Here is a 19,961-nt window from a genome sequence, read left to right as displayed (position 1 = left end):
TGTAACGCCACATTTGACCCGTGCTGTACAATCTGCTGAACATTCAGGTCTGATGCTCCTTTAACTCAAGTGTCTGTCACGAGCCTCAGACTCGTGCTGCTGTGTGTTGATGTGGGCTTTATAATAAGTGGAATATGGGCTCGCTTGTTTATATCCTCATGTCAACCTTTGGCATGGTTCTTTAAGGTCTCACATTAAAGTTTAGTATGACATTATGACGTTCCCTCCGGTGGTTTTAGAGACATAGCCGTCATGTCACTGTGTATTTCATGGACTCCAGCCTCCCCCCTCCACACCCCCCCGCTGTGTGGAGCTGTGGCAGGGTGGGGTCGGGGTGAGGGAGGCGGAGTCTGGGCTGAGGTGACGCTCCTTTTACTCATTTTTGTTCAGAGGACTGTCGGCCACCAGCAACAGCCGTGGAGAGAGAGAGAAGTGGGAAGAAATCCAGACAAGTGTCCCATCCCGAGGAAAGCAGCTCTGATCTGGACTAAACTAAAAAGCTTCCGTGTGTTTCGACAGGTAGGCTCAGAGTCACTGGACCTTTACTTTCTCCCACCGGTTTTAAACTGCTCACAGTGTCTTTGTCAGCGACGTCTGCTTTTTTTCATTCTTTAAGCGTACAGTAGTTTCTGTCCTGCTTCCTTTCATAAGTGTGTATCTGTGTGTGTGAAGGTTAACGTTTGCTGACTTTTGCCACCTTTTGCTTACCTGGGTGTAAATCCAGCCGTATGTTTGGAATTCATTTCCGCATGCCTGCTGTGTCGGAGTCGAGCGCGAGCTCTCCAGCCCCGAAAGTTCGCGTTTCATATTTACGTGAAACTAACTGTTTTTCCCGTCCACGGTGTCGAAGAGCTCTTTCTGCTAAAACATAGCGATGTTTTTCGCCCCAGTATCGACTCTTAAACTTGACGTCACTTATCGGAGTGGCGTTCCGAAGCGAAGGTTCAGATATATGCGCGCGCGTGAGTCCGCGACCGAGAGGCAGGTGAAGAGAAAAAGGCAATACCATCTTTCTAATAATGTGGACAATGTCTTTGTATTTAAAGAGAGAGCTGTAGAATCTGTGTCAGAGTCTTCCACGTAACACTTTATGACATGTGTTGGCAAGACAACAACAAAACATTTATTGTTCCGGCTAACTCATCTTACAGCCCGCACTCATGTAGAGCTGAATTAATTATTAGTCAAGCCACAGAAACTTCATGGACAGCTATTTTTTCAACAGGTTTGTCATTAAAGTCATTTCTTAAAGTAGAAGTGCCAAAAAATGTACTGGTTCTAATCTCGTGGATATAAAGTGGACTGGATTTTAATATCTGTTTTAATCAGATAATAGAATAGGATAGATTTGAGTTTTGGACTGTTGGTTGGACAAACCAAGCAATGTGAAGATGTCATCCTCACATGCAGACCAGCGATCGGTCAAGAAGTTATTAAGCAAATTGACTGATAATGAAAAAAAAACATTAGCGGCAGCTCCAAGTTTATTTGAGGTCAAAAATAATAGTAATACCAGGAGCTAATTGTGCACGAAGTTCTTGTTCACACACATCTGTAATGTATGACAGAGAATAATGAATCATATCTCTAAAATCTGTTGCTGTACCTCCCATCCACTCTCACACAGCTGTCCATGCCAGCAGTGATGAGTCCAGGTGTTGCCAAATCTTCCATGATGTCATTACCTTAGTTTGCAGTTTGCAGGTGCTCGGGACTTGACGGGACAGCAGGTCCTCAGTCCTTCTTGGTGCCCGCTGGACAGCAAACTTCCTTCATTTGCTTACACGAGTAAATCCACTGAAACCAGAATCCATTTTAAATGACTTTCATCCGCTTTTTTTCTTATCCGATTAAGTCATTTGCAGTGTCCTCTGTAGCCAACTTTAATATCTGTTTAAGTCAAATTTGACATGGGTCGCATCAGAATTAGAAGTTAAACAGCTTTACTTCAAAACTGAGCCTCTGCCTCTTGGCCCATTAAACACATCACCTGTTTTTCTCTCACTCGAATTATCAGCAAGTGACGCCACCACAAAGCACCACCAAGAACAGCGCTGAACAAGTTCGTGGAGTCCAACTTGTTTCTAGATCAATGCGTCCAGCTGAGGCTGCTGAATGTGTGTCAGGTTGAAGAGGACAGGGTGCCAATACTTTCTGCCAGCCAGGCCTCCACACAGCTCGCCCCGGGTCCGTGTCATCAAGCAGTGCAGCAGCAGACAGCACCCTGGTTGGAAAGCTGTTCATGTGTGCCCTCAGGGAAGAGCGTGGATGGGTGGTGGTGGTGGTGGGGGGGGGACTTACAGTAGATTTTGCAGCTACAGCTGTGGTGACACGGTGATAATCTCCCCCCTCCTGCTTAATTCCGTGATACTGTCCTACATTAGCAGAGCAAGAGGCCAGGAGATCCTTCAGTTTATAAATAGGTCTACACTTTGCGAAGGGGATTACTGTATGGCATATATCCTGACCCCCTTGTTTAGCTTGGAGGATTTCTTTTTCTGTGGATTCGCGGCCTCACCTTGTCTCTGTCTGCGTTCAGTGGTGCCTTGCTGAGTTCTTTCCAGGGTCTCAGCTGCAGCCACTCGGCACACACGTCGTGTGACCTGTTCTGTGTTTGAGTGTCAGCCTGTCTCTGTGTTTTACTGTTCCCATGGAGAACAGGACGCACAGAGATAGAGTTTCCCAACAGCTACGATACGGGTCTTTGTGGCTGGAGTCAAAAGAGAGGTGGCGTGACGGCATCAGCATCTCCGAGGGGTTAACTTCCGGGGGCTTTAGAGGAAATGTTGTCGTCAAACTAACGCAGACTTATTCAAGCACGCAGCCTCCCAGCGCTTCAATATTATTAACCTTGACCAAAGAACTACTATCAAGAAATCCCAGTGGTTGATTTCCTTTTAAAACCGATGACCTAAGCTCAGTAAGCAGGTGCAGCTGAACACTAGATCTCCAGAGAAGGGGCTAATTAAATTAAGCCAGAGAATTTTGAGTGTCTTTGTTTCGGATGAACAGGGTAATTAAATATTGGCAGGATCGTCCGAAAACATCCTCCCATGCAAACGATATCTGCTGTCACTGACAAACGATAGAGTCAGAAGCTTCTAGCGGAGCACAGCGGCATAATGCTGAGCAAGTGAAGCTGGCACTGCCCAGCTGAACCCTACCCATGACAGTCACTGACATGAATTATTCACCTTCAGCAGTTCTCTCGGTTGGCTCGAATGAGGACAAGAAAATGTCCCTTACTTAAAATGTCAAAGGCCTAATGGCTGTTTCTTCCCGTCACTTGTGCTTAAAAGCTGTGTGAATGTCTGCCAGGTTGGTCATTTGAAGACAGCTCCGATCACAGCTCTGTCCAAAAACACCCATGCATCAGTCTAACAGCCTGCAGGAAATGGCTGAATCCTGCTGTTTTCTTCATGAATACATTACCATTGATAATTTTTTCATTACTGACGGCGTATCCACGCGGGGAGGGAGTGAACTCGATTCCAGCACTGACTCAAAAGATAAAGTTTTCACAGTTGGATGATTTGGCTGAGTTGTACTTCTCAGCATAGTGACTCTGATGAGTCCTGTGGTGTCTGTTTTTCTCCTCCTCCTCCTCCTCCTCCTCCCTGTCCCTTAATTACACTTCTATGAGAGATTGAGGAAAGTGAGGGCAGCAAGGGTGTGGTTGCAATGGAAAGAAAGTCACCAGGGAAGCGTGACTTGTTAGATACACAACATGAAGAACGTCAGTGTCTCACAAGAAAGTAAAGTTTGCTTACTCTGACTGTGGAGTGAAAATCTCACAACTCAGTTTTGGGTTGTTTTCGATGTTTCACTGCTTTTGAGGGATTTCATGCTCTCATGGGCTGAGAAAGTTGTGCAACCCTGGGGCCTGTGAATACTTTACAAAATGCCAGATAAGCTGAGAAATGCATGGGCGTTTCAGACAATCGAGGCTGTGAGTCTTCCCTTTTCCTCTCTGCCTTGTTCCTTTTAGGAGTTGACATTTTGGAGGTTTGGAGGTCCATGAGACAAATGACACGACTGTTTTTAAATAATACTCACTTTCACTCTTCAGGTAATCAGATTTTCTTCTTCTTTTTTTGTCTAATTTTAGATGTAAGAACAAAATGTGAACTTGAAATGAGGAGCGCTGTATTCTTTTGGGTTCCTTCAGACTTTTTGCCCCACTCTCCAAAGCACCCCCCCCTCCCCTCCACACTCCCTCATGCCTCTAATCTCTCTGAAAAATTAATCATCTGTCACATCGCCTCAGTGCTCAGCCGCACACCGATGCGTAGCAGTGTCAGCTCAAGAACTGCCTCCCTGTCAGGCCTTTTAAACAGGGCTTTGGATGCAGCGTTGACCACCAAACTTGGCCCGTGAACACACGGGGGCCATCTTGATGTGCTTCAGCCTTTTTGGTTGCATCCAGTGGGGACACTTGAGACCCGGTTTCCTTTTCACTGTGACAGCAGTCAATGGGACAATGCCGCTACTCTTTTCCTCTCTACCCTAAACAAAGTGACACAGAGGCTCTCTGTGCTGTGTCAGAGACTTAGTTCATCCTCTTCCTTCCTACCATCAACCAAACAACATGGAGAGGGGAACATCCTACTGACTGCAGAGACCACATCACTGCCTGAAAAACACTTTGCCCCCCCAAAAAACCAAGTAATCGGCCATGAAATGTTCACATGCTGGATTAGATTTATTTTTTTTAAGTAGAACGAAGTCTAGTTATGTGATTTCCTTATCTTTTATGATGTATTGCTCTACTGATACAGAAGGTAATCTCTGGACATCACCAGTTCCTCCCACAGTGTCTGATAAGTGATGGACCAATCTGTGAACTTTGTTGCTTTCCAAATGAGGGTTTATGAGCACACAGGGTCCACCCCTTTTCACTCTTTCCCTCCTTTATCAGCTTCGTGTAATCTGATCCTGCTCCGCACTCGGGCACCTCCTCCGAGACTGCTCACATTTCCTTTGATTCACAGTGAGATCCCACAGGGAGTAAACAACTGCACAAGTTTACAGCCAACAATACGACATCCACTGGCTTAATTCAACTCATTAAACTAGCTGCAGTAAATCAGCCGACAGATCTAGGGCCATTATCCATCCTGCTGCTTATTTTATTTATTGGCATGCTGACTGTGGTTGACTGTGATGTTGGCAATTTTTCCCGATCAGGCAAGGAAAGGGAGCACGCTGTGCTGTGTCTGCCACGTTTAGACAAATTCAGTTTGTGTGTTGCTCAAGTGCAGACCAGCCGTATCTCATTGTCTGTTCTTTCTCTGTGGGCTCTTGGCATGACAGCATTGCTATGGTCTGGATTTTATCAACTGCCTGTTACAGTCAATTGACAAATGCTCTCTCACTCAGAGTGAGCACTTTTTCCAGAGAGTGCACGTCGAGCTGCGTTCTTCCTGAACTCTGCGCGTTATGTGATACAGCTTGCAGTAGTTTGTCACCACAGTTGTGCGTCTACAGCATGTAGAAGCACTCGGGAAAGTCCAGCTTCTCCCTATAAACTTCCCCTCTTTGACCGGACAGCCCAGCAGTATTGGTGAGTCAGATAATGTTGACCACCACTTCCTGTCACCCACCACAATAAATCCATTAGCTGTGCACCACTTCACATCCTGCCTTATTGATTTATAACAAACAGCTATCTAGTTAGCCCCTGCTGCCTCCATTACAGTGCCATAACAGCTATTGTTGGACGAGTGGGGGGAAAAGGGATGTGCGGTTTGGGGACCAAGAAGGTTAGAGGGATGATGTTAAGATGAATCCCGTTGGGAAAGCTGAACCCCTGACTCTGTGGAGAAGAGCAGCCTGTCAGCTCTGCAGGCTCAGCTGGCTGCAGAGGCCATTTACTGTGTCAGGAGGATTGGGCCCTGTGAGTGCAGGGTGTTGTGTTAGAGAAACAGTTTATTGGAAGAGGAGTGTGTGTTGCATGTCAGGGGACATATATGTGACAGTGGGTGTATGTGTGTCGGGGGGCTGGGTGGGGGGAGGGCAAGCTGATACGTCCAATAGTGCAGATGGTGCAGGAAGCTTTACAGATGTGTGGCAACATAATCTGCTTTATTTGCATGTCAGCCTAAACATGACATCAGCAAGCCTGTTAGAAATCACAGACCAAATGAGGTTAAGTGTCTGCAACAAAGCCGTGATGATCTGAGCGTCACGAGAAAGAGGTGCAATTAACACGGACAAATGATGACCTCTTGCTGCAATTCAAAAAACATCTGAATTAAAGGAATAACTTGATATTTTTCTTGCCATCCGTCGTGTAAAAAGATTGGTTGCACTCCCATGTACGGTAAATATGAAGCCAGGAGGCGGTTAGCTTAGCTTAGTTTAGCTTAGTGTAAAAACGGCCCCTTAGTTGTGCGGGGGGTTACGTGCAGGACAATTTCCGTTCGTTTTATACGGATGAAACAAGCAAGATATGACATGTAAATTAGCGTTTTGACAGAACCTCATTTGTTGTTTCCTCCTGTTTCCAGTCTTTATGCTAAGCTAAGCTAAGCTAAGCTAATTGGCAGCTCATGCACGCTTCATATTTAACTGACGGCAGAGAGTGGCGTCTCTTGTAACGCATGGCAAGGAGGTGAATAAGTGTACTTCCTTGCCTTTACACTTAATGCTAATTTCGCTCCGTTAATCTACTCATGCAGGCCCGTAAAAGCCAAGCAGAGTCTTGTGACATGTTACTTACACCCCTGCCTGCCAGACAGGCATGAGGTTAAACAACAAATCACTGCAAACTCTGTAACGTATGTTGGGAGCCAGTCTGGAATACGACCAGAAAACATCTCCAGCCCTGTGGGCCTCTTCCCTGACCTGATTCATTCCTGCTGTGACACAAAGAGGAGCTTAGGCCAGCCAAGTCAAAATCTGGCTTACTGGAATGTTTTTCATATCTTACTGAGTTTCTAACTGCATCGCTTCTTAATTATTGGATGGATAATGTGGAGAATAAAGCACCTGATCTCCCGTTTAGCCCCTCTAGCCATTAGGTGTATTCAGCCTCGCCCAGTTCGCTCATACATCCATGCTCTCTGCTACCACGCCCTTGTTGAGATCCTGTCACTGCTGGGGAGACACTCCCTGTCTGACATGCCAGTGGAGAGGGGGCGGGATAGGAAACCTGTTCTTATGATTGAGAACAGAGTTATTCATCTATTGTCAGGTAGCAATGTCCTCACCATCTCTGTTTGAGCAATGTGTGAGTGAGTCTGTGAGTAAGTTTAGAGGAGTTTAGTGTTAGATGAGTGGGAAGGTGTGCTTTTTTCCAGCACAAGATTTACACATGGACACAGGACAGGACTGAATACACTTTGTCAGTGTGGAATGTCGCACCAGCGTTTCAGCGAACAGTATCCATCTCTGCTTTTCTGTTGCAACTCGTTCACTGGCAGCTTTCGCTGATCCACATTCCTGGTTTCGCTGTGCAGGCAGGGTTGGTTTTTTTTTTTTTTTTTTTGGAATAAGACCCCTGAAGTCATCCACAGAAGCTGTTGCTTAACATAAAATGGGAGGTCATGGGTGTGAAATGTGTGTGTTTTCCTGAGTAAAAAGTGTGGTTTCAATGTTGCTGAGCATTTGTGTGGGTGGATGATGAGTAGTGGTAGTGAAGATGATGACAGAGCAAGGTACAGTGAGAGTGAAAGGATGAGTCACTCATTAACTGGAAGAGGACGAAGTCCAGTCACAGATACTCGTCCAGGTACGCGATGCAACCGACAGCTTTCAGTCAACACTGAACAACGGGGGAGGGGTCACTCGACAGGCCCTGATTCTCTGATTTCATGTTTTGTTTTTCTCTAAGTTGTTCCTCAGCTTTAGTTTTTACTTGCTGCATATTATTTTTAATCAAATTTTTCAATGATTTTGTCGGATTTTCTTGGCTTTGGCCACAGCCATGAGCATTGTGAGGAAAGAAAGAAAGAAAGAAAGAAAGAAAGAAAGAAAGAAAGAAAGAAAGAAAGAAAGAAAGAAAGAAAGAAAGAAAAAGAGGCAAATTATGAGAAGACCCAAGAGGCAACTTATCAGCAAACAAGTAAGCATAGCTTCAGACGTCCGATGGGTCAGCAGATAAAACCCACACAGCGCAGTGCCTTTCGGTTACCCAGGCGATATGCGGGGCGTGTCGCGGCATTGCAACAGTTGGCTGAACCCATCGCCTCGCCCAGGAAAACAAAGACTACACAAACACTGTCCCTGATTTACTGACAACAGGAAAGTTCTGCGTGGATGTGCCGTTCATGCTGTCGTTCTGCTTAAAACAAAACAGTCGTGTGGGCTTTGATATTTTTTTTTTTTTATCAGTGGTGTCTGTGCCTTCACTAGTGGATCAATAAAATGTTTTTATTTTGTCTAATTTATGTCAGTTTTATTCCCATTGCCATGTTGATCAGGGGGCAGCAGGCAGTCGCTTACCTTCCTGAACAAACCCTCTTGCCTGCATTTAATAAGAGGCCACACCTTTACTTAGAAAGGTAGGAAGACTCAGAGGTTATGAGCATAGTTTCTGTGTATGCCCTTATGAGTCATTGCATTATCTGTGAAGTAGCATGTAGCTGCAAGCACAGACAGTCCTCTGGGGCCTGGTCCTGCAGGATCTCATGCCAGACTGACTACTGAATCTGAGCTGCTCCTCCACGTGAAAGTGAGAGTCACCCAATTGGACATGTTGGGGCCTTACAAGAACATCAGGTTCAGGTGAAGCTCTTTCGAACACGTGCTTATTGACACCAAATTACACATGCAGACCCAAAAGCATGTGAGGACTTGCAAGGGAGCTGTTAGTCCGTCAAAATGGCACAGAGAAGACTCAGGATAGACACAAACCAGTGAGGAACATGCAGTTTGGCATTTGGCTGGTGTGCGCACACACACACACACACACACACACACACACACACACACACACACACACACACACACACACACACACACACACACACACACACACAGTTGTCAGTTTCTTCTTAATGCAAACTGTGTTGTAAAACAAAACCCCCTGCCTAAAACAAGAGAGACGCGCACACAACTGCACACAGGTATGCACACACAGTGTGATGCCTGGGGGGTGGGGGTGGGGGGTGGGCTGGGTCAGCTAAGGGACTGAAACACAGCAAGACACATCCTTATGCAAAGCCAGAGGGTAAAAAGACGAGGGAGTGGTGCTTTTGCCAATACACCATGAGCAGCTCCAGTGGCAGGCAGCGAGACAAAGCCGTCCATCTTTGTACAAATTCCTTTCCTCCAAACCCACAGGGCTCTGATTACAGTACGCACTACGTCGTTAAGTTGTGCGAATACGAAAGTGTTCCATGAAGTTGAATGTGAGCAGAAGTAGAGGTGATAATTGAAGTGTTTATAGCTTATTTTGTGCCAGCTCAGCAGCTTGACTTAGCTCTGACTTGTTTTATTAGTTGTCAAGACAGAGATAAGCATAGTTGCTTACTGCAAGAATCATGTTGTAATCTGCAACCAGCTGTCATACAAAGGATGCCAGTCTTTTTCCCTCCTGTGTGTCTGTTAAAGCCTTGGTTTGTTGACTTTGCTGTACCTTCAGTGCATCTGTAGAAATCTGCAACCACACTCTTACATGTATAGTACAAACAGAAGAGCACAGTGCACCCTTGCACCCCGAACAGTCAAACATCTGAAAACACTTGTAACGCAGCACAGTGAATGCATTGTGCTGTATCGGCCGTATGTCACATGCAGCGGCAAGCCACTAGTATGAATACAGAACTTTTTCTGTGATGAAGGGGATTTATGCGGTGGATGACATTCAGGCTGCAGAAACTCAGTGATAGAAAACATCCATGTTAGGACTGTGAGAGGTTATTTTGGGTCCATGGAGCCTCAAAACAAGGAAGTACAGCAGGATAGTCTAAGTGTTGACACTCAGAGGGGAAGCATTTAATTGTAAAGTACATGAAAATCGTAAGCACAGCAGAGGAGCGGAGGTGTTGGACAAACTTACACCATCCAGTCAGTGGCAGCTAATGTTGTCTTTGATACCACATTTAAAATGATACAAGCTCCATTTATCAGACATTCAACAGTATCAAAAGTACTGCAGCTACAAGAAAAACAGATCTCCAATCACATTTTCAACTGAGGGCTGCGCAGGTGAAACAACAGGGGAGGAAATCAGCTGGTCCTCAAACTGTGGAGCTGTGTGTGTGGAGCACTGTTAAAATACAACAAAATTTAAGTTGCAGGCGTTTTCGTGGAGGTTTAGGCTTATGTGTGTGATGAGGAGTATTGCAATCTACACACACACACACCCACACTCAGTCACCCAGTGGAGTCGAAACCTGACGAGCAGGTTCCTGTTTGCCATGCGTCAGCAGCAGGCTGCTCCCACGGCTGTATGGGCGGAGGCCTGGGGTGAAAGGTCACTTGGAGTGGATAGCATTCCTGACTTACAGCTGTCTCTCAGCCCACTTCACCCTCACTACCCCATGAGCCTCTGCTGCTGCTCTGTGTTGTCATTTCCAGGGCAGCGTGCATGACTGCGAGGGGAGGCGGGGGTCATCTGATGAACTCTGTTGGCATTTATAATGAAGGGAGCAGAGACTTTGCTGAAATATTCATTAATTCATGACATGTAGTGACGTTCATCTTCATTAGAACAGAAGGAACGTTTGACTGCCTCTTCACTGTGGCTCTCTTTGTGTTTTTTAGGTTTTGCTCTTTCGTTGTTCTGATAGCGGGAGGCAAGGATGGCAATGCAGAGTAAGTGATTCCCAATGCAGCTTCTTGCTTTTAAACATTTTCATGTATTTTACTGTCAGGTTTAATTTCCTCTCTCTACGTTTCTGCGAGCTCTGTTTTAATTATGTAGTGATGTTATGCTGATTTTAGATGTAGCTTGTGCATTTTCATCTTCACTTTTGTCTTCATCACCTCGTCCCACAGTACTCTTAAAGGAGACTGTTGAACATTTTGTCATGACCTTTCCTACTTCCAACTATTGTTTTCATGTATTTATATTGAGGTCATTTCCTCAGAACAAAAGATAACTAAAGATTACTTCTGCAAAACATTTCCCTCATGTGGCGTAGAAGTCAAACACTGAAGCCCTGAGGAGAAAAATGGCAGCACCACTAAATATCCTCACTATCTGTTTGTCAAGCATGTCAATAAACTTTCCACCATTGCTCTCTTTGTGCTTGGCAGTGGGTGAGCCTGATAACGGCGTGGTGAAGGTGGCGGAGTGGCAACAGAGGATGTATGGCATAGACTCAGGCATCCAATCCGGAGCCACCACAGTCAGAGACGATGACGGAGAGTACACCACCTCCAAGCACTACACCATGACCACCACTGTCACAACAGAAGAGCCTGGTAAGACAACAAGCGAGGGTCGAACCAGGCAAAGTGCATATACTCTGTCCTTTGCCTTAATTGACTGACTTATGTTGTCCTCATTATTGTCTCCCATCTCGATAGACATGGAGGCCCTGTACACTACGAGAGCCCAGCGGGTGCGGGCTGCAATGTTCCCAGAGACTCTGGAGGCAGGCACCACCATCTTGTCAACCCAGACAGACCCGTCCCAGATGACCAACGTCCAGAAGCTGGCCGAGCCCTCCCAGATGCTCAAGACAGCCATCATCCATCTGATTAACTACCAGGACGATGCTGAGCTGGCCACACGCGCCGTGCCTGAGCTCACCAAACTGCTCAACGATGAAGACCAGGTGAGAACGCACAGCCTGTACACACACACACGAGGTCTTAAGAGAGAATTCTGTCGCACGTAATGATGAACAACAAACCTGATATTAAAAATTATTAAAAAATCAACTCTTTATGCCCCTTTTCTGTCATCAGGTGGTCGTCAGCAAGGCAGCACAGATTGTCAACCAGCTCACACGCAAGGAGGCTTCACGGCGTGCGCTGATGCAGTCCCCGCAGATGGTGTCAGCGGTGGTGCGGGCGATGCAGAACACCAGCGACATGGAGACGGCACGAGCCACGGCCAGCATCCTCCATAACCTGTCCCACCAGAGAGAGGGCCTGCTCTCCATCTTCAAGTCTGGAGGCATCCCTGCTTTGGTCCGCATGCTCAGGTACCATGAGACGAAGAGAAAGAGAGATGATGTATCGAGGAATTTATTTGACTTACGTATGTTGGGAAAATGTGTTCTTTCTTACAGTGTAGGAATGAAAGGGAAATAATACAGAAAACATTTTTTGGCAATGTTAATGCAATTTCTAGGCCAATTTTGCTGTTTCACAGAAGTCTCTGGGGGGTATTTGACAGTGCAGCTACAGTGCAGGTCAGATGAGGCAAAAAATAAGAGCCTTTGACTCAGCAGTTTGTAGCTGATTGCAGACTCAAGTAGAAGTAAATGACACGGGTGGAAAACAAAAAAAGCAAACAGAAAAACACTTGTCACTTTGTTTTTGTGAACCTGCCTGTCTCTCTCCCTCAGCTCTCCCATGGAGTCTGTGCTCTTCTACGCCATCACCACGCTCCACAACCTGCTGCTGCACCAGGAAGGAGCAAAGATGGCCGTCCGCCTGGCCGACGGCCTGCAGAGGATGGTCCCCCTGCTGAATAAGAGCAACCCCAAGTTCCTGGCCATCACCACAGACTGCCTGCAGCTGCTGTCCTATGGCAACCAGGAGAGCAAGGTGTGTGTGCGTTAGGACACGTGATACAATGGCTGCTATGCTTCATAACAGCCCAGTATTGTAATTTGAGACTGTTCCAGTTGTCGAGCTTGTGCGTGCATGTGTTTTGTTTTGGGTGTGGCATGTGAACAGAGTTGTTCAGGTGCTGGCGCAGCGGGGGTGTGGGTGTGGTTATATGTTGAGAGTAGTAAAATGAGTGAAGATTAACTGGTGTTTGTCTGCCTGGACAGGTCACAGCTTTGTCAGAGTTGTGTATTGGAAACTATAAAGTGTTCGAGAATAAGTTATTTTCACTGCATCTGCACATTGAACAGCCACAGACTCACACAGCCTCTCTCTCTCACAGCTCATCATCCTTGCCAACAGAGGTCCTGAGGGTCTAGTTCACATCATGAGAAATTACAACTATGAGAAGCTGCTGTGGACAACGAGCCGTGTGCTCAAAGTCCTCTCTGTGTGCCCCAGCAACAAACCCGCCATTGTAGAGGCCGGTATGTAAGACATGTTTTCTGTGTAGCACGCACCTGCACATGTACAAGGCAGTCGTACAGGTGTGTCAGCTTTTTGAATGGTTGCTCATGGCTTCTTGTCAACCGCACAGCTTCATGATAATTAATGATAATAAAAAACTTTATTCATACAGCATCTTTCTTACATAAGTTGCAGTCCAAAGTGCTTTACATAGAAAAACATTGAAGATAAAAACAGGGATAGAAAACTATTGTAAAATAACCCACTTGATAATGATAGTGAAAATAAGTATGAAAATGGAATAAAGAGAAGGCATAACAAAAGATGGGAGATAAAATCAAGTGAATACTAGTAAAGGTAAAAATAGAGCACATAGAATGAATATAGAACAATGTAAAAGAAGTGCTGTAGTGTGTTGGTGTGAGGCGAAGCACAAACGTTTCAGACCTGTATCAGGAAGTCACAGCTAGTGAAAGGCTCAAGTGTAAAGATCTGTTTTTAGCTTTGTGGGCTGTGTGTTCCAGAGCTTTGGAGCGTAATTGACAAAGGCTGCATCCCTGGTTTACTTTCAGTTGTTGCTGGGAACCTTCAATAAACCAGCAGCAAAAGTGTCACAGTGTTCTTGCAGGCAAAGGGAGTTAGCAATGTAGCTTGGTCCTAGTCCATTAAGGGCTTTGTATCTAAAGAGGAGGACCTTTAAATCAATCCTGAATGTTACGGGAAGCCAGTGCAGAGCAGCTACAACTGGACTAATGTGCTCTCTCCTCCTGCTTCTGGTTAATAGCTGAGCTGCAGAGTTTTGAATGAGCTGAAGTTCATAACAGGACAGTGTATGAGATGTTGCTGCGAGCTGAGTCATCTGACTTCTCTGTTCCCTGCAGGTGGGATGCAGGCTCTGGGTAAACACCTCACCGGCTCCAGCCAGCGTCTGATGCAGAACTGTCTGTGGACACTCAGGAACCTCTCTGATGCTGCCACCAAGGAGGTCTGTGTCCACAAAATGAGATTTTTTTTCTTTAGTTTCTCATAATTCAGCGCATGAGGACCTTTCTGAAGTCGTTCTGTCTCTGTTTCCAGGAGGGCATGGACAGCCTGCTGCAGGTGCTGGTGGGCCTGCTCAGTTCAGACGACCTCAACATGCTCACTTGCGCCACGGGCATCCTGTCAAACCTGACATGCAACAATGCCCACAATAAAACTCTGGTCACCCAGAGCAACGGGGTGGAGTCACTGATCCACGCCATATTGCGTGCTGGCGAGAAGGAGGATGTGACCGAGCCTGCTGTTTGCGCTCTGCGCCACCTGACTTCACGCCACCAACAGGCTGAGCTGGCACAAAACGCTGTGAGGAAACACTACGGCATCCCCGCCATCGTCAAGCTGCTCAACCAACCCTACTACTGGCCCGTCATCAAGGTAGAGAGGAGGAGGGAGGGAAGGGCGCTGCGACAGCTTTGACTCAAATGTGGGTCAATGAGATTTTGAGCATTTGAAATGACATTCAAATATCATTTCCAAACTGTGGTTGCTCACCCATTGTAAACCAGTGCGGAAAAATGCGTGAAAAACTAAGTTAATTAATACATGATCATTTCACAAGGTCAAAATCTCATTGATACTGGCCCTAACTGGCCCTTAAATGAGCTCATATGTTACTCTAGATTGAGGAGTTAATGGGTTTGTTCCAAACAGAAAGACTCAGGGAAAGTGGGGAGAAGCAGACAGATGGACAGAGATGATGGCAGATCCGGCAGATAGCCAGAGTCTCCATCAGCCTGAAAGAGCATGAAATGCACATGACAGCAGGAACAGCATGTTTTACAAGAGCAGGTTTCAGGGGACAAAAGTATCACTGCATATTTCTAAGGGAGATGCTTGAAGTTGTTTGTGAGCCTTGTTTTACCTGCTGACCAATAACAATGACCGGTGTCATGTCCTCTCCTCCATGCCTGAAGGCTGTGGTTGGCCTGATCCGCAACCTGGCCCTGTGCCCAGAGAACCAGGCCCCTCTGAGGGACGCAGGAGTGATCCCCCGTCTGGTCAACCTGCTGCTCAAAGCCCACCAGGATGCCCAGAAACACGGTTCATCCGCCCAGCAGACATACCAGGTACACGAGGGGCCAGTTTGAAAGGATGCTTAAGGTCGCTGATTAACTCCTGTGCATGTTTGAAGGGGTTTAAATTGGCAGCTGTGAATTATTTATGTATTTCTGTATCTTTGAGTAACATGTGTTCTTTTCATCCTGCCCCTCAGGATGGAGTGAGGATGGAGGAGATTGTGGAGGGCTGCACTGGAGCTCTGCACATCCTGGCCAGAGATCCCATCAACAGAGCAGAGATCGCCAACCTGCAGACCATTCCTCTGTTTGTTCAGGTAAAGGAGGAGGCAGAAGCTCTCACACTTCCTTGTCTTGATGACTAACTTCCTTGTGTTTTGTCTGATTGTTTTGCTCATTTCCCTCCCCCTCCAGCTCCTCTACTCTCCAGTGGACAACGTGAAGCGCGTGGCGGCCGGCGTCCTGTGCGAGTTGGCCCTGGACAAACCGTCAGCTGAGCTCATCGACAGCGAGGGAGCGTCGGCTCCACTGATGGAGCTGCTGCACTCCAACAACGAGGGCATTGGTAGGACACGGAGATAATGCACTGCGATGAGCTTACCGGAATGTAGCCTTTAGTCATAGGTGGAAAGCAACAGAGTCGATTTACTCAAGTGCTGTGCTGCTTACTGTAAGTGCAGTTTCCAGGCTGTACTTTTACTCCACGACACTTCAGGATGGCATATTGCAACCTGTATTTAAAGAGTATAATACAAGCCTGAAATGGGATGAAATGGTGGAGTTTAAAGTACCTGCACAGGCAGCTTGAGTGTGTACAATATTCACATAATTAGTACAACTTAATACGTTGATAATTTAACAGGCTTCTACAGATATTACTTTATATTCAGACAATATGTTTTGCATCAGAAAAACTTGTGCTATTACTGATTTCTTGATTGACACCACTCCTATTTCTGTACAGTAAATATGAAGCTAAAGCCAGCAGCCAGTTAGCTCAGCTTTATTCACGTAAAAGCTTTGATTTTTGTATAGATTAAACAAACAAGCGGCACAGTGTTAACTAGTGAGCTTCAGAGGTGCTGGTAGGTGTATTTTGTGAGCTTTGCAGAAAGCCAGGTTTCCCCCCTGTTGACTTTATGCTAAGCTAAGCTAACCAGCCACCTGTCCCAGTTTTAAATTTAACAACCATGAGAGGGGAATCTTCTCATCTAACTCTCAGTGAGGAAGTGAACAAGCTTGTTTCCCAAAACATGAAACTACTTAGCAGTAGGTGATGGTGCAGTCCAGACTAAAAACGTGGATTTGATCTGTTTCCCTTTCAACATTATAGCACTGAATAACTGAAAGGAGTGGGAGGTTATTGTGCATTGCTGAATGTGTCCTGATGCTTTTCCCCCTCAGCCACTTATGCTGCAGCTGTGCTCTTCCGCATCTCCGAGGACAAGAACTCCGACTATAAGAAGCGAGTGTCTGTGGAGCTCACACACTCTCTGTTCAAACACGACGCCGCTGCCTGGGAGATGGTGAGTGTCTGGCGCCCTCCACTGCCAGGACGTGACAACCGAGCATTAAAGTAGATTTTTACACATTTTATTTATTCCCCTCAGCTCTCTGGGTTTACATCTTACTCATCTCAGCACTTTTCTATAATGCTGAGAGCAGTTATAAAGTGCAAACTGAGAAGCAATTGTTTTTCAGAAACTTTGTTATATAGTCTATTTTAATGATGCTTAAAGGACTATTAATAAGCTGTCCATATAGTAGTGTTGACTTAATTTGACCTTTGCCTTCTCATGACCTCTCCTCAGGCCCACAACAGCATCCCCATGGATGGACCCTATGCAGATGGTGAGTAGCTATGGCTGAAATGTGCACATGTAGCACATTCCTCAGCACCGGTTCACTCCACCACATGGTGCGAGCACCGTGTTTAAGTGCTGTAATGTGCTAACAGGTTGCCTCCCTGCTGCAGCCCACAGATTCAGTTGGCCATCCTCACTTGGAAGCAAAATAAATAGTTGTTTTAGTTCAACAAGCGCTCTGAGACGAGGCCTAGCTAGCATTGATTTTTTTTACAGTTTCTCTTACTTTCAAATGGTCCGTCAGCCACAGACTTGGCCTCTGATCTGTCCTCTCCTACAGTGACATACTTAACCTCAGAGCCTGATTCTTGTGTTTTTCCCATCAGCCTTTGTTTTATTCTCACATCTTTCTCTCACTACGTCCCTGCCTCATTGCCAAGTCTAAAAGCTTTTCTCTCAATCAGTCTCCTTCCTGGTGTTTTCCTTATCTGTGTTTGAATCTTTCTCTTAATTCCCGTCCTTTCCGTCTCTTGACTTCTCTCCTTGTATGGCCTTGGTATTTTTGGTCTCCTCTCAGAGCAGAGACTCGAAAGGAAAAGGGATTAGCTTCTCCTCTCTGTGATCGCTGCGATCCAAAAATGTGCCTCAGATGTTGAATGATGTCCACGAGCTTGTACGGTTTTCTGTGCTGCTGCTGCTGCTGCTGCTATGCAGTAAATATACCAAGCATAAGGGAAGTTAATGACATGCAATCTGTTGGTCCAGTGTGTAACAAGTTTAAAAAAAGAAAACATGCTGTAATCTCTTGCAGAGCTGGATGCCAATTTCCAAGGCTATGGAGGATATGGAGCTGACATGCCCATGGATGTCATGGAAGGAACGATGATGCCAGACGATTACACAGGCAGCGTCTACGACAGACAAGTGTGTCCTGAATACTGACCTAAAGGTCAGTACATGCAAACGTTACCTCAGCCAGTCAGGATGCGCTGGTGTCAATTTAAATCCCCTTTAAATTCTCAATAACATTAAATACTGATTCCTGAAGAAGAGGCCATTCGGTCAGTGGTTTGGTCAGACTTCAACTGGGTTTATGTTCTGTGGTTTTGTTATGTTTAATTAAGAAAAGATGGAAGGAGAACCAAAACATTTCTGCTTGTGAATGAAGACTTTTCACAAAAAAATAAGTAAGCTGATGACATGTTTGTTACATTTGCTGTGATAGCAGAAATGAATGTTTCTGACCCTGAAGTGGTCGGTAACATTTTAAAGGTCTTCCAAACATAAGAATTTAAATCAGAGCAGTTATTTCACTCATTGGAAAAAAAAAAATAGATGTTTCATCTGCAAAAAGACCAGGAGTCATTTACATCCACATGCATACACAGACGAGAATGGATAGAAATCACTGGGTACACTTTATGCATCTTCTTTGACCTTAATAGGAAGTCAAGCTCATTTCCAATTTATTTCCTCCATTTATGAGATTAAGTAGAATTTACCTTCAGGAGAAATTTCCATCTCATCACATGATAAGAAAAGACTCTGCGTCTGGAATGCTTCTTCTGTCACTGATTGGTGTCGTGAAGTATGACATCACCATTTTCCTGCCCGCTGCAAAGCCAGTGAGAGGAGGTCAGACAAAAACACAGACAGACAAAGAGATGAAAGTGAGAAGAGCCTTTGTCGTGTTCGTGTGGCAGCTCGTCGCTCACAGTGAGGAGCTTGATTGATAAAGCAGGTGTTCAGGGTCTTTAAAGCCTGACGGTTGAGAAGCAAGTTTCTCATCATGTCTTTGTCCTCTTCACACAGAGCCAGAGGAGAAGGAAAGGGAGCGGAGGAGCTGATGTGGGACGCAATGGGACAAAGAAGAGAATATAGTTGTCAGTAGAGATTATTCCCTCTGCTCTCAGCCTGGTGTAATATATGCAATTATCACTGAGTACGGGACTCATCATCTTAACAGGGCTCAACTTTGTTTTCTAGCATAATTTTGCTGATTATAATTGTGACAGTGACGATGCTTGTAGGTTTCTGTTAGAGAACCTTTTAAAAGTGCGTGAGTGCATGCATGTGAGGGTGTGTGTGTGCGTGCGTGCGTGCGTGCGTGTGTGTGCGCGTGTGTTCATGCTTTTGGGTGGGTATTCTATGCCAAAGAGATTTTATTTTGTGATGATAATCATGTAGCTTTTTTTTGTTGTTAAGAAAAAGAAAAAAAAAAGGAGGATGATAGTTGAAAACACTGCCAGAGGTGGCTCAACGTGCACGGTGCACCTGCTCACCGCTCTGTTTCTTTCTTAACGCCTTTGTAACAGACACTGCTGTCTATGCTGTATTTTCGACACTATATACTGTCAAGTTTCTCCCGCTGTGATCAACACTTTAGAGTCAGTGGCACTAATTCAGTAGGAGTGAACAAACGAGGAGATGTGGAGGTCTCTGACGGACCTTTGAGAGAGCGGTGCAGGGCTGCCCGCCCCCCCTCCTTCCAGCTCTTCTGTAATCAGCTGACATGTGGATTACTTTTTTTTGGAGTGTAACGTTTGTTTTTAGGAATAATTTCTCATCTTTTCTAAGTTATTTACTGGGAAAGGTTTGCATTATCCGGCATTAGCAGAATATTAACAAAGATGTCTTTCCTTATCAACTGAATTTTGAAGAAAAGATGGTATGTGACTGTAATCATCTGCAGGAGAACATCAGCGTGGTTTTACAGACGTGATCAGCCGATTGACTCAACAGCGAGTCAACACATGAGATAATGTAGTCGGGGACAACCCTACAGCTGGAGCAAACTACTGACAGGGAAATTTGTCTTTCTACTTAATAAGAGTTTTTACTGAAATTTTGTTTAATAAAAATAAAGGATATATTAAACATATTATGGTTTCCACTGTTATTGACTTAAAAATCAGAAATGATTTCCCTGTTTTCCAATCCACTGCAGCATCCATTAAAC

General features: G+C 45.5%; 1 protein-coding gene across 2 annotated transcripts; it reads left to right on the top strand.

The window, feature by feature from the left end:
* Positions 1-374: 374 nt before the first annotated feature.
* Positions 375-19,876, top strand: jupa (junction plakoglobin a). 2 transcript variants are annotated; one of them, XM_070973358.1, is made up of 16 exons: positions 375-519; positions 10,711-10,761; positions 11,206-11,373; positions 11,479-11,729; positions 11,863-12,101; positions 12,468-12,669; positions 13,016-13,160; positions 14,022-14,125; positions 14,218-14,556; positions 15,096-15,248; positions 15,395-15,514; positions 15,612-15,762; positions 16,602-16,723; positions 17,009-17,048; positions 17,814-17,951; positions 18,815-19,876. In XM_070973358.1, the coding sequence occupies exons 2-15, from the start codon at positions 10,749-10,751 to the stop codon at positions 17,942-17,944; spliced, it is 2,178 nt and encodes a 725-aa protein (XP_070829459.1). In that variant the 5' UTR covers positions 375-519; positions 10,711-10,748; the 3' UTR covers positions 17,945-17,951; positions 18,815-19,876. The 2 variants fall into 2 exon arrangements, with proteins under 2 accessions (XP_070829459.1, XP_070829450.1); XM_070973349.1 differs by having other exon boundaries at positions 401-521; positions 10,714-10,761.
* Positions 19,877-19,961: the final 85 nt, after the last annotated feature.

This window comes from Chaetodon trifascialis, chromosome 2 (assembly GCF_039877785.1).
Source record: "Chaetodon trifascialis isolate fChaTrf1 chromosome 2, fChaTrf1.hap1, whole genome shotgun sequence".
Taxonomy (NCBI): Eukaryota; Metazoa; Chordata; class Actinopteri; order Chaetodontiformes; family Chaetodontidae; genus Chaetodon; species Chaetodon trifascialis.
The sequence above is the reverse complement of the archived record's forward strand: the minus strand, read 5'-3'. Positions and strand labels throughout refer to the sequence as shown.